A 13,529-nucleotide genomic window follows, 5' to 3' on the forward strand; every position below is an offset into this window, starting at 1 on the left:
AGGGGTGGTTTGACAGATTGACCGCATTCGTCACATTCCCCGGTCATTTTAATTGCCCTGGCATCTGCTTGGTTTCCTCGTTGTCTCACCCCCACCTCCCTCTCTGCTCCTCCTCCTTTTCCTCCTAGGGATCATGCTCATGGGTCAGACCGCTGGCATTTAGGGTCGCAGAGTAATCATGGGCGTGGAGATAATGCACAGTCCACCCTGGAGTTAAGAAAACAGCTCACAGTCCATGTTTGCCCCCCCCCCCCCCCCCCCCCCCCCCCCCACACACACACACACATACACACACACACACACACATACACCCTTCTTCCTTTCCCTCCCTCTCCTTCTCTCTTCACCTTCAGGCTCCCTCTTCCTCTGCAGTAATGGTTTCAGTGGCCTCCTGATTTGCGAGTCTATTCTTGTTTAGCCTCTTAGTAAAGAGGATACAAAGGCCATGCCACTTTTAGCAGGCAGGGAACGAGTTCATGCATACGTTACAGGAAAATGTGAAGTCGCACTGACCACCAAACTACAATTTCTGTAGCTAATGAACAGTGTAAAAAAAGAGGTGTGTAAAATTTATTGTTGTCGAATTTTGCAAAAATGCAGACTGTAAGTTGGAAAACCGCGCTTGTGCATGCAAGCTACACAAAAAGAAACATATTTTCGCACTCGCGCTCATCGCATGCAGCCATTCAGCCATTCAGTCTTGGTTTGATTTGCCCAAGTTTAGAGGTAACTGCTTATTCTCAAGAGAAAGAAAATTGAAAGCTGTTGACAGTAGTTGTGTTCCTATCTACATGATTTATGTACATGTTAAGTGCTTGAAAAATTCTTGAATGAAAGTCCAAAAAACCCTCTACAAATACTGCAAGAGGTTTTGAATCTTTACTGTATCAATTGCTAAAAAGAATATAGGGAATTATTTACAGTAGTGTACCTTTTGTTGTAAATATAGTTAAGTATTGTAAGGGCTGGTGCCTTTCAGGAAAAAATATTGTGCTGCACAATCTTACTGTGTAATACCCTATTTTCTCATTTTTAGTTGAGTCCAATTTGAGCCTCACTGTAATGCTTTGTTACACCCATAACTCATCTGAGTGAAATCATGTTGCATCAGGTCCTATTATCTCATTCAGCATGTAGTCAAAATAAAGAACTTACAAAGAAAGAGTAGCAATGTGAATTGTAATTGCAGTTGTAGCAACCCAAGGTGGCGGTAGTTTGGGTTATTTACACAGTGGCGAGTTCAAAGACTCATGGGAATGTACATGCTTAGGTTCAAATCATTAATTATGTAGTGCTGTGATGTTTATTTTAGCTATTTTGCATTTAGACTTTAATTATTGTGGATGTGTGATGTGGTTTCCAGTTTGTGTGTGGCTGAGTGTAATGTTAAGGTTTAACTAGCAATGGACCACCATGACCTGGACTGCTGACTAAATAAAAGATGGACATAGTCACTGTGATGTCACCCATTGATTTGAGGCTTTTTGAAGGCTCAGTGCTGGTGTTTTGGCCACAACCATGTTATTTTTAAAGCCAGAAATTACCATATTAAGAGGTGGACTGCTAAATTGTGAGCTAATGCTTGCAAGCTGCTTCATCAACTGTAAGGCACAGACAGGCAGAGTATCTGTGAATTACTGTTACATGACAGAGTAATAAAATAACAGACTTTCACTCATCAAAGCTCAGGCACAAAGTTCTTGGACAAGAAAGATTATTACCTACAATTATCCAAAATGTACCAACAGGACAAACATGGCAGATAATTAGCAGAGGTGAGGCATAGAAGACACCAAATGGCTACAGTCCCAGCAACAGTGCCATTCAGGTACATATATATATATATATATATATATATATATATATATATATATATATATATATATATATATATATATATATATATATATATATATATATATATATATATGTATATATATATATATATATATATGTATATATATATGCTGTAAGCATTAGGCTAAACAAAGCATTGCTTACATCAGGCTGTAAGAAATGCTTTGTTTAGTGTTATAAAGTGGATATTGTAACAATGGCGTCTACCAGGACTGACTTGCTTTTGCAGCCAGCCTCAAGTGGCCACTAGAGGTTTGGCACTTGCACGCCAGCCTCACTTTCCAGCCCCGGAGGATGCTGTTTGGTCCTGATGAATCATGTCCAGCCACTGTTCATCTTCAGGGTGTTAAATACAGTAGCTTTTGCATAACCATGTGGCGAATAAGGAGAAGCATTTAGGGAGCAGATATATTGTGTTATAGTATAAGAAAGGCAAGAAACTGATTTCAGGGTACATGAGTGAGGATATGAAAAGATGTTTTACATTTTTATGGCGATTACAGTGGGGACATTAAATATTATAAGAGTGAGAGTGTTATTTTAGATTATAGAACGAATCTTGTGACAGTAAAAAAAATTTTACAAATTGCAATGGAAATACCTGAGTTTTAGCAAACTAATGAGGAGGCCTTAACGATTCTCATATGAACATAGTAAACAAACATGAATATCATATTTCTATCACCATCTTTAACTGGTGCACTTTTACTTTTGTCATCTTAGTTTAAAAGCATCTCATTGGAGAATACTTCCAGCCACATGTTCCTCTTTTTCTTTGTCCAGATTTTCTGGAGATTTATTTAAAATGTCAAGAGAAACTTAACAGAAATGGCTGAGATTATCCAGAGTGACAGGATTTGCTTTAATTTATTTTATTTGTCAAAACCTGGAAAAAAAAACTCTCAATGGCTCAATCCAAAAAGAAATGAGTGAAAAAGTCTGTTCTCTGTAAACTAACCCTTTATCCATTAAAGCGCACACACACACACACACACACACACACACACACACACACACACACACACACACACCTGCTTTGCAGTGTCATATGATCCACTCTCCAATCACCTGTAGATGTAATCTGTGAAAGATTGCCAGCAGTCTCCCTATCTGACCTGTCAGGCTTTAGGGGAAAAAGAACCTGCGACACCTGGATTGTGGAGGGGTTTTAACTTGAAACACCCTCTCCTCTCCTCTCCTCTCCTCTCCTCTCCTCTCCTCTCCTCTCCTCTTCAGGTGTATGTAAGAACCTGAAGTGGTTCTTACATACACTTCTTTGCCACGTGCTGGAGGCCAATATTACATTAATTCCAGCGATCCCCATGTTTAAGTGAAAGAAAACAATAGGCATTTAGGAGAGAATGCTAAACTCGATTCCTCCCAGTGAATCTATAGCCCTGACTTGCAGAGTCTCTCTGCACTGCTGTAAACAGGAGCTTATGTATGGAATCCCAGTTTTATGACCACAAGTCCTAAGAATGCTTTGCCTTGACCCTGTGTTTGTATGTTTCCTTGGCATGTGTGTTTATGTGTGTATGTCTAGGCCTGGCCTCAGTGGCTGGAATGTGTGAGCCGGAGAGGAGCTGCAGCATCAATGAAGACATCGGCCTCGGTTCTGCTTTCACCATTGCGCACGAGATTGGCCACAAGTGAGTTTTAAGAGTTTTTAGGATCCTAATATAAAATATAAAACTTGACATTACTCCCTGATGCATATTGCAGAGGGGGTGGGACCACGTCAGAGGGCCTGAACCAGCTTGGGTTTTGAAGCCACACATTTAAATTATTTAACAGAATTGATCTCATTTGGGAGGAAAGTTTAAAGCGGTGCAGATCTGTCATACAATCATGGCTCGCAAAAGTTTTAGTTTTTTTTGTCTCTTTACTTTTTCACGGTTGTAACAGCACTCGCACACATCCACCCTGACCTTCCAGCATTTATTCATACATCCTTTTGACCACCTCACGATCTAAGTCAACTAAGGTTTTTAAAGTCACTTTTGAAAAGGGAATTTATAGCACAGAAATTTGCGTCAAACTGCTCCGATGACACCGTCAGCAGCAGCTGTATCAATATTTTCTATTTCGACTCCCTCAATATGAGTATTGACACGGCTAATATCAGCAGATTTCTGACAGCAGGACTTGAAGTTCTTCCTTTTACATTTTAGGGAATTCTACTTTCCACAAACAGAGCACCATTTATGGCAATTTTAGGTGTTGGCAAATGCCCTCTTTTTAGTTTAGGTCGTCTTCAAACCTTTTATCACTTTCACGACCTGTTCTTAAGCAAACATTACTTACTGCCTGGCTTTGCCAGACTTGCATATAGTCTTTTTTTCCCCTTGCAGACTGTATCTGCACATATTTCCTCATGCAAATGTCAGTGTCCACATACCTCGGCCTCTTTCTTCCTGAATATAAAGCAAAATAATGATGATGTATTAGTCTGTGTATTCCTCTCGAGAGAGTTAAGCAAGATGGCGATTTCCTTTATTATGTCTCGTGTCTGCTTCTGTTGTGGGGCGGTTGTAAAAATAGTCTCTGCTTCTAGAGGATGTATAAAAAAAACACGCTACAGTGGGGTTTTGACCGGCCTGATTTATTTCCAGAGTAGGGTAAAATGTCATAAACGCCAGCCTTAGAAAAACAGGTTCAGACTGTGCGATGTGGTTGGGTTTGTTATATACATTAGACCTGATTTGTGCTCCTGGACTGTGAGGAAAAGTAAGCTTTGAAATCCTACTGTAATGGGAACTTCTCTCTCAAATGATATCCAGACAGATAAAGCTTTGTGAAAATGAATTGTTGCGAACGATTTATTTCCAACATGAATTCAGTGTGAAATAAATTATTGAGGAGCTTTCACAGGAGAGCTAAAAGTTGGGAGCTGCTCATTCGAGTGATCTAAAGGTTCCCTGAGTCCTCGCTCCATTCTGTGGCGACTTTCCCTCCCTGGCTTGCTCAGACCTGCAGGCGGTGATTGACAGACAGGCATCTGAGTGGTGATTAGAACTTCTTCTTTCCTGCTGAGCCCGAGACAGGGTTTGACCCTTGACCCCTCCGCACAGCTGTTTCAGAGCCAATGAGCTCTGAATCTTTACAGCCACGGAGGTTGACATCCACAAGCCAGCAACTTTAACTGTCCAGCAACATCCCATCTAAACTGTGTAATTAACTACCACTTTTAGACCAGATGGTCATTACACCCAGCTGCATTAATTCCTCTTCTTATTTTTTTTCTGTTTCAGTTTTGGGATGAACCACGACGGGATTGGGAATTCCTGTGGTACCAAAGGTCACGAGACAGCCAAGCTGATGGCTGCTCATATAACCGCCAACACCAACCCTTTCTCCTGGTCTGCCTGCAGCAAAGACTACATCACCAGCTTTCTCGAGTAAGTGGATGATGGTTGTTCCCTGCGGGCCTGTGTGAGTGTGTTTGGATTTACGTGTGCCTGTGTGTGTGTGTGCGCAGTAGAGAAAAAGGTGCATTCCTGTTTTCCTTTTTGCTCACAGCTGTCTCTCTTTACAACCCGCTGCCACTGGCTGGTCCGTGTGGTGACCCGCTAGGCTGCTTTGTACGCGAGGCCTTCCCCAACTTATTCACATCCACTTCATCAGTAAGACTTTTGCCAGACCTCCTTGTGGCCGCGTATGATAACTGAGTGCTTTCCACTCCTGCATCCTTGCACCACAAAGAGGGTGATGTTAGAGCTCATGCGGTCCTCGGTGGTGATGTGTAGGCCAGCTGCCTCCAACCGCTGCTCTGCTGTTTTATGTATTGGTCAAAGGAGACACAAAAATTGGAGCACATAAATAAATGAAGGCAGTGATGTTTGAGTCCTGCCAGCCTGGCACGGTAAAATACTCACCAGTGTTTCCATTCCTGAGACTAGACAAAACATCTGCAGCAACAGAACAAACAGATGATGGTGACAATGACAGGCTTCTACCCTGATTTATGCGCAACGTGATTTAGACGAGGCATCTCAGTTTGAAGCTTAAGAATTTCATTGCAAATCCCTGAATATTTTTTTTTTCTGGCGCCTTTGTCTTTTTGTTAGATGGCAGAAACCCTGGAACGCTCTGAATCTGATAATCAATAAAGCCCTTCGCCTGCATTTTTATGATCTAATATCAATGCAGAATAACTAAAGTCGTGATCTTTTTTACTCCACAAATTCTTTTTCCATATTTAAACCTACAGGAGCACAGAGCAGCTCAGCCAGCAGCAGGCTTCTATCAGAAATCCAGCTGTGTTATACTAGTAACGGCTATTGTAGCACGGAGCTGCTAATGCCTTTTTAATGATCGTAGAATGAGGTCAAAGACCCCCACAACTTTGTAGCATTTGTGGGATTGATAAGGTTCCCGTGTGTAGCTTCATTGCTGTGCAAAACACTGCACAACTCAGAGTGATTGTTTGCAGAAATGGGATCGTGCTGACCGTGCTGAGCTAGTGGCACAAAACCACAGAAACAGGAAAAAACAAGCCTGATAACAATGGAGGAAAGCATAAAATGGGCCAAAGGTTATGAATGATTTCGAATCTAATGATGTGTCATTTATGAAACACTGTTCCTGCCCCAAATGTCCAGAAAAATATTTTGCTCCACGATGAAATGTCCTTTGAACCAGCACCGTGTAGAGCAGCAGTCACAGGCCTGGTTTTCTCTTCTCGTTCAGTAGATGGCTAACACTGATGACGTGCACATGCAGGTGTCTGGTTTGTTTTTGTGTTTATTCAAGTGCGACTTCTGTTCCTTAAAGAAGTGAGCTCCATCACTTTATTTAACAGTTATTGTTAATGGTGCTGCTGTTAATCTTGAAACAGGCGTTATGAGGTCGTATTTCTCAGGATTAACACAGGCCTTGTACTCACATTGTTATCTACAGTAAATTAAGGTTACAATTATGATGCAAGCTATAAAAGACAAAATTGTGCTGCCTGCTGTTTTCAGCTGAGGACCTGGAGGACACTGCTTGGGCTTTTTGAATGCACTCAGATCACATATTGCGCATATATTAGCTGCTCTTGATTGGCTCCTTCTCCTCATATACAAGATCTAGATACATTATATCTTAAAGTTTCATATTCTTGTATCATATTATCTCAATAGAGCACTTTCCTCTCAGCGTGCTGGCTTACTTGTGGCTACAAGAGTTTCCCAAACTAAAATGGCTGGCAGTTATCAGGCCACTTTCCTGTGGAACCAGCTCGCTTTTTGGATTCAGCGGATAGACAGCTTCTCTACTTTTAGGATTATTTATTTATCTATTTATTACTATTATCAGTATTTTTTTTTAAGTTAATAGTTAGCTCTAGAACAGGTGACCCCGACTAGCCCTTAGTTATTCTGCTATAGGCTTAGGCTGCTGGGGGATGTCTCATGATACCCTGAGCATTTTTTCTCCATTATGTACTTTTTCACTTCCCATGCATTTGTATGTCACTACTGCATGTCACTCGCTTTTGTTTACACTCCCCCATAGTTTGTGTATTGGTCTGTTTGTGGTGTCTCATTTCTCCTCTTTTCTTTTGTCCTCTCTCTGCCCCTCCCTGAGTCTATGTCTTCCAAAATACACCACGGTGTGCATGAAAGGCAGGTAACAATATCTCTGCAATGTTACCTGCCTTAGACAGTGAGCAAGAGGTCAGGGTGTACTTTACCTTTAAGCTCTACGTAACTCTAAGAAACCTAAATTCAACAAAAGCTTGTAATTGGAGCTTCTGCTGTCCAGTTTATGTCCATATTAATGTTCCTTTTTAATGCTGATTTATAGTTCCCAGATAATAGAGCTCATTTATTTAAAGTTGAACCATTATGCTAATTTTCAGCTCACTGTTTTTAGTCTTTGCATAATTTACAGTTTTAAGTAATTCTTATTCCTTATTTATCTTATATTGGCCCTCAAGGTGATCTTGAGCAGTTGTTCTCCAGGCTTTCAAAGGTAGGCTAAAAAACAAAGATCTGCAGCAGATGACCCATATCTGAAAGCAATGTCCGGGGAAAAAAAAAATCCCAGCAAAGGACATGACAGGACCTGAGAGATGCATTTGGCCCTTCATTTGATCCATCTAGTGTTTGCTGAAGCCTCATCAGAAATGGTCTCAGTGGAAGGGTGTCTGGCAAGAAGCCATTCTTAAGGAAGGGAAACGAGTAAAATGCTGAAGTATGCCAACTTACACAAGAACTGGACTGAAAATAATTGGTAGCAGATCTTATGGCGTGATGAATCCAAATTTGAAAATTTTAGTTCAAATCATCACCGATACATACCTGACCATTTTCAGAGGAGGTCAGGAGAGAGGTACAAGAGTAACTAATGTGTCTGTAAAACACAGCGGAGGCTCTGTTGCGGTTTGGGGGCTGCATTCCAGCCAGTGGTGTTGGGGATCTTGTCAAAATTGATGGAATTATGAATGCAGGAAAAATACAGTCAGATTTTGAGCCACCAGCAATATCACCTGGAAAGCATCTGATTGGCAGTGGCTTCATTTTTCAGCACGACAATGATCCCAAACACACTGCCAATGCAGTAAAAGCACACCTGGATAGAAAAACATCCAATGGAACAGTGGATTGGGCTCCCCAGAGTCCAGATCTCAACATTATTGAAGCAGTGTGGAATCATCCTGACAGAGAATGAAACAAATGGCAGCCAACATCCAAAGAAGAGCTCTGAATGTCCTTCAAGAAGCCCGGAAAACTATTTCTGGAAATTGTGAAATTACAAGAAAGTTTTCCTAAGAGAGAGTTACAAACTCAGTTTTTATCTTAAATACTGTAATTTATGTTTGCGCGTGTTTCAATAAATTTCCCCATTTTCCTAGCAAAATATGAAGAAATGAGGGGTGGCTTGACACTTTTGCACAGTACTGTGAAAATAAGGAATAGCTTCCACTATAAGGTTAAAAGTCTATCTTAAGCTTGTTGAAGCCAAGGGTACCGTAAATGTTTCAATTGTATCAGCTTTTCTTTGCAATCATAGACACCACACACTATTTTGCCTCTGCATGTTCAGCTTTATTTCTCAGTGTTAAGACCCGAGAGCAAATACATATATGCAACCTTGTGGTAAAGTATTGGTTACAAGTCTGCGGTCTGTCTGTGTGTTCCTCTGTTTGTGTATTCATGTTTAGTTAGCGAGGCTCTCCAAGAAAGCGGATAATAGCTGCTGTGGTTGTCAGATGATGTTTCCGGCTGAAAGCTGTTAGAGGAGGGTTAGTGAACAGCACTTGTGACAGAGATGACAGTATTAAATGCCAGCTTCCAAATGGGACACAAAGAGCTGCTTCTCCTCTGCACCGCCGGGTTCCTGTCGATTTCTGGCTCGAGTATCTGAGAATCACAAAAAAAAAAAAGATACCCAGAAGAGACAAAGCTGTTTTGCTTTGCCTTTGAGCAGAACGGACTATTGCTTAACTTATATTATACGCTTATTTGTGTCAGTCCGTATTTTAGGTTTTAGTTTTATTGCCTTTTGCTTTTACAAAAGTGTTCTGTCTATAAACTCAAATTACCCTCCCTTTCTCCCCCTCAATCAGAATTTTGGATATTGCACATGCATCTCCCTGCCAAGTAAACAACTTTGGCTGTGGTATTGGCCTAGATTCACCATCTTGCTCGAGCAATATGTGGAGCTTTGTTTGGGTTTTTTACGAATGGTTTATGAATGCGCTCACAGTTCAGTCATAGTTTATTCTCCAGAGTCTGCGTGCCAGTTTTTTTTTCATAAATGTTAAAAGGAAGGCAGTTTGGGTTTATTAAATTCTCTGAGACCACATACTGCACTGAATTTGATATTAGGCTTGTGCCTAATAATAATTGTTAGGTTATATGGATTCAATCATACTGCTGTCTCACCACTGGTTGCATCCACTCAGCAGGCTTAATATCTTCATGAATGACCAGTTCCAGAGTGCAGGGGTAACTGATGTTCCTGCTTATTAGAAGATATTTCCGCTCAGCATAATGAATTTGGCTGAATCCACCGGACAGGAAGCCTCTGCGACGATGTCAAATAATAGCCTCTATGTTTAAACTTTGACTATTTTGTCTCTCTCCAAACCAATAAATACTGGGGGTTGCCCTTAGTACACAGAGTGTCTAGGGGCCTCATAGGCAGGCTTGTCTGTCTCTTCCTGTGATGAGAGGGTCCTCCGAGGAACAAGAGTCAAGAGAAGGGATTATTCCATTCACTAACAGAGAATAGGGGGATTGAAAGTGGAAGAAAGGGGAAAGAAAGAGGGAAGAGATTAGAAAAAGAAAAGAAGGATGACTTGCTCCTCTTGGTCTTTGGTGCTGAAAAAGATCATATATTAAATTTCACCAATGCTAACAGACATAAATGCCTAACATCCAGCGAGCTTCGTGACTGGCTAAAAAGCGCTGGTTTCATCAGCACGACTGCATATTTCCAGTCAGCTCTGAAAAGTATATTTCCCCATGCATATTCATAGTGATTAATAATTAGCACAGGAAAGCCAGAATTGTTGTCAGAAACAAACGACTGATATGGTCGTTCAGATAGTTATGTAAATAAAACCTCAGATGAGCAACAAAACACGACATATTACACTGTGGTTTGTTCAAATGCAACTTTGCAAACCTAAGGTTTGTTTTTTTTTTTTTTTTGCATTTTAATACAAAGCCAAATGCCTCAAGCAATAAAGGTGTATTTAGTTTTTCACAGGCTTGCACAGAGTCCTGTGAAAAGCTTATCCCAGCTGTCACAGGGCAAAAGGCAGGGTACACACTGGACAGGTCACCAGTGTGTCACAGCAATGATAGACAACAATTTGCAAAGCAGCTTGGCTCCTTTGATAATTGAGATAAACAGTTTAGGGACTATTCATTTATAACAGTGTTATAACAGTGAAAACCAGCCTTTCTACTTTTTCACATTGTGTAGTATAAGATTCTAGGACACTTACATTGACAGAAGTGGGGGAGAAACTATCATGTATGCAAGATACTGAAAAACCTGTAGAAATTAATTTAAAACTAAGTCTAGATACCATTAAAGCTAAGTGATGCATTGTGTAAATTTGTGCAAACCAGGTGTTTAATTTTGTCAGTTTTATCATTGACTCTTCCTCTCATTTGCATTCTGGACCCAGTTCTGATCAATCATAACGTGTAGCGCTACATTGTTGTTGTCACCAATCCTACTTTGCCTTTAAAGGGATGGGAAATATTCCACTCCTGCAGCTGCCACATCTGGAAGGAACACATAGTTCTTATAGTAAATAGTCATGGTAATACTTTGCCTCAAGAGAATCCTCTGACTCAGGGAAAACCAGGCGACACAGTATGTGATAAAAAAAACTCAGATATAATATCATGTCAGTGAGTGTCTGTGCTGGTATACGGAGCAAGAAAAATAAGTGGTCACACCAACAAAAGTATTTTCATTGTTTTAGCTACTAAAATACAAAATCGCAGTGTGTGTGTGTGTGTCTGTGTGTCTGTGTGTGCATGGTTTTGGTGTTGTACATATTTTTATTTGACAAAACAGACTAAACAATCCTAGGCCTGGACATATAACCCAAATCTCACTCCAGATTTTTTTCTTTATTTTCCTGAACTGTCATTTAATTGGCAGTCGGTGGGCTCAGTCTAAGCAGTGATATACAGAGCGGTGGAGCACGTAGCCATATAATCAGAGAGAGCTGGTCATTCTACGCTTGACAGCCTGCCCCCTGTTGCCTTGGGTAAAAATGTCTGCTTGTGCTTCAACACTTCATTAGATGAAGAGGTGTTGATGTCTAATATCAGCATTAATTACATGTCTTTTCAGATCTTTGACAAGCTTACTATAACAGTAGTTTTCTGCTAAAATTAAATGTGTCACACAAAACCAGCTGAGGTCTCAGAGGGGGTTGACTTTAATCGTTACGATCTTGGCATCTCTAACTCTGCCATTAGCTGAGTGTAGAAAGGTTCCTTTGTGTAAGAAACAATCCTATTGTAGGTTTGTTTTTTTGACAGCTCAGGTCGCGGGACGTGTCTGGACAATGAACCTCTGAAACGAGACTTCCTGTACCCAACAGTGGCCCCGGGGCAGGTGTATGATGCAGATGAGCAGTGTCGCTTCCAGTATGGAACCTCCTCACGCCAGTGCAAGTATGGGGTAAGAAACCAACATCTTTAAGGCTACTCTCCTTCTGATTCTTTCTCTTCACACTGACGAAATGGGATATGTCTTCTGTATTATATATTGAGCAGTTCGTTAAAATATGGTTTTCTAGTTCCCAGATGTATATTTTTGGAACATGGGGTGTACAGTGAAAGATATCTCACAGCAGACGCAGTACCCAGGTAGTACTAGATTTTACTTTCAAAGTAAAAAAAAACAAAAAACAATAAAAATATATAAAAAAAAATTTTTGTGTAAGTTGGCATACGTCAGCCTTTCCTTCCTGTTTCCCTTCCTTAAGAATGGCTTCTGCTGTAGATGGTTTTTTAGGCCTGCCCCTTCTTCTTTTGTCCAGTTTCCTCAGGTTTTTTAAGGACACACTGTACACCATGCCGAGATATGCCAAGCTTTCATCTAATAGCGCTTTGATAATCACTTTATATGCAAAAATGCATTTTGTACCTTTCAAACTGTTAATATCTGATCATTTCTGTAAGTTTCTGTGTCGAGATGAGAAAGGAACCACTTTTTTCTTCAGCTTGGAGAAGCTCTGTTTCTGTTTCTTTTGTGGGGACAACTCAGGTCAACACTATGAATGTCTTCCAGGAGAGTGTGTGAAAATGCACTTCATTATCTTTGATTTAAACCCTATTGTGTCTTAATGCAGCTTTGAGTGTGGCTCATTGTAAGATGTTTTCAAAAAGTAATAAAAAAAAGAGGCTATACATTTGCATTATGTTTAAGAGTTACTGGAATAAGAGTAACTGCTTTTTTTTCAAATCATTAGTTCCTCATTGAGATTAAAAGGGGGTTAAGAGCAGGACAATAGTTTTATTCATGTCTGACAGTAAGCGCTAGTTAAGAGGTCTGTCTCTCCATATATTATCTTATTCTTCTTTTTAATCTATACATTTTCACTTCATTGCCCATTCAGAGATGAAGCTCTGAAGCCAACAAACCCGTCATCTGTTTTTCTTTTTCTTTTTTTTTTGTGGCTCTAATGATAATGTTTCACATTACACACACACACTTTACTAATGAGAAATCCTCAGGCATAAGGTGACACAGCAGCAGTGAAAGACAAGAATCAACCACACATTAAAGTGAGCAGTTGAAAGATTCCTCTAAGATCTAATGGACAGTAATGTAATAATGCTTTGCATCACATAGAAAATTGGGCGCATGATGGAAGAGGGGGGACAGGGATTAGTCGAGATCATAGAGTTATTTCTTTTTATTGAAAGAAATATCTGACAGCAGAGTGCAACAGGCCCCCAAATCAAAAGCCCCGTTATTTTGGCTCCTAAGCTCATAATTGTGGTTCTAGATTGCTGAGAAAGACACACATTTATGAGAGGATGGAATCCCGGTGCTGATTTATCACGGCTCAGTTGGAGTTTTTCATTTGACAGTCAGATTTATTTCATACAGTCACTCAGTGACAGGCTGGATGGAACCACAGAAAAAGATGAAAGCTTTAATAAATAGAAAAGTCTGGTTTTTGAAGCTAATTCTCACCCATAGCC

General features: G+C 40.4%; 1 protein-coding gene across 1 annotated transcript in view; it reads left to right on the forward strand.

Annotated features, from left to right (window-relative positions):
* adamts6 (ADAM metallopeptidase with thrombospondin type 1 motif, 6) overlaps positions 1 to 13,529 on the forward strand; it is a 74,795-nt gene that overhangs the window by 13,802 nt on the left and 47,464 nt on the right. Inside the window, exons 11-13 of the mRNA XM_030743336.1 lie at positions 3,401 to 3,506; positions 5,109 to 5,255; positions 11,856 to 11,997. Of these exons, the coding sequence (XP_030599196.1) occupies positions 3,401 to 3,506; positions 5,109 to 5,255; positions 11,856 to 11,997 (395 nt within the window). The remainder of the gene's footprint in view (positions 1 to 3,400; positions 3,507 to 5,108; positions 5,256 to 11,855; positions 11,998 to 13,529) is intronic.

The sequence above is a fragment of the Archocentrus centrarchus genome, chromosome 12, assembly GCF_007364275.1.
Source record: "Archocentrus centrarchus isolate MPI-CPG fArcCen1 chromosome 12, fArcCen1, whole genome shotgun sequence".
NCBI classification, from domain to species: Eukaryota; Metazoa; Chordata; class Actinopteri; order Cichliformes; family Cichlidae; genus Archocentrus; species Archocentrus centrarchus.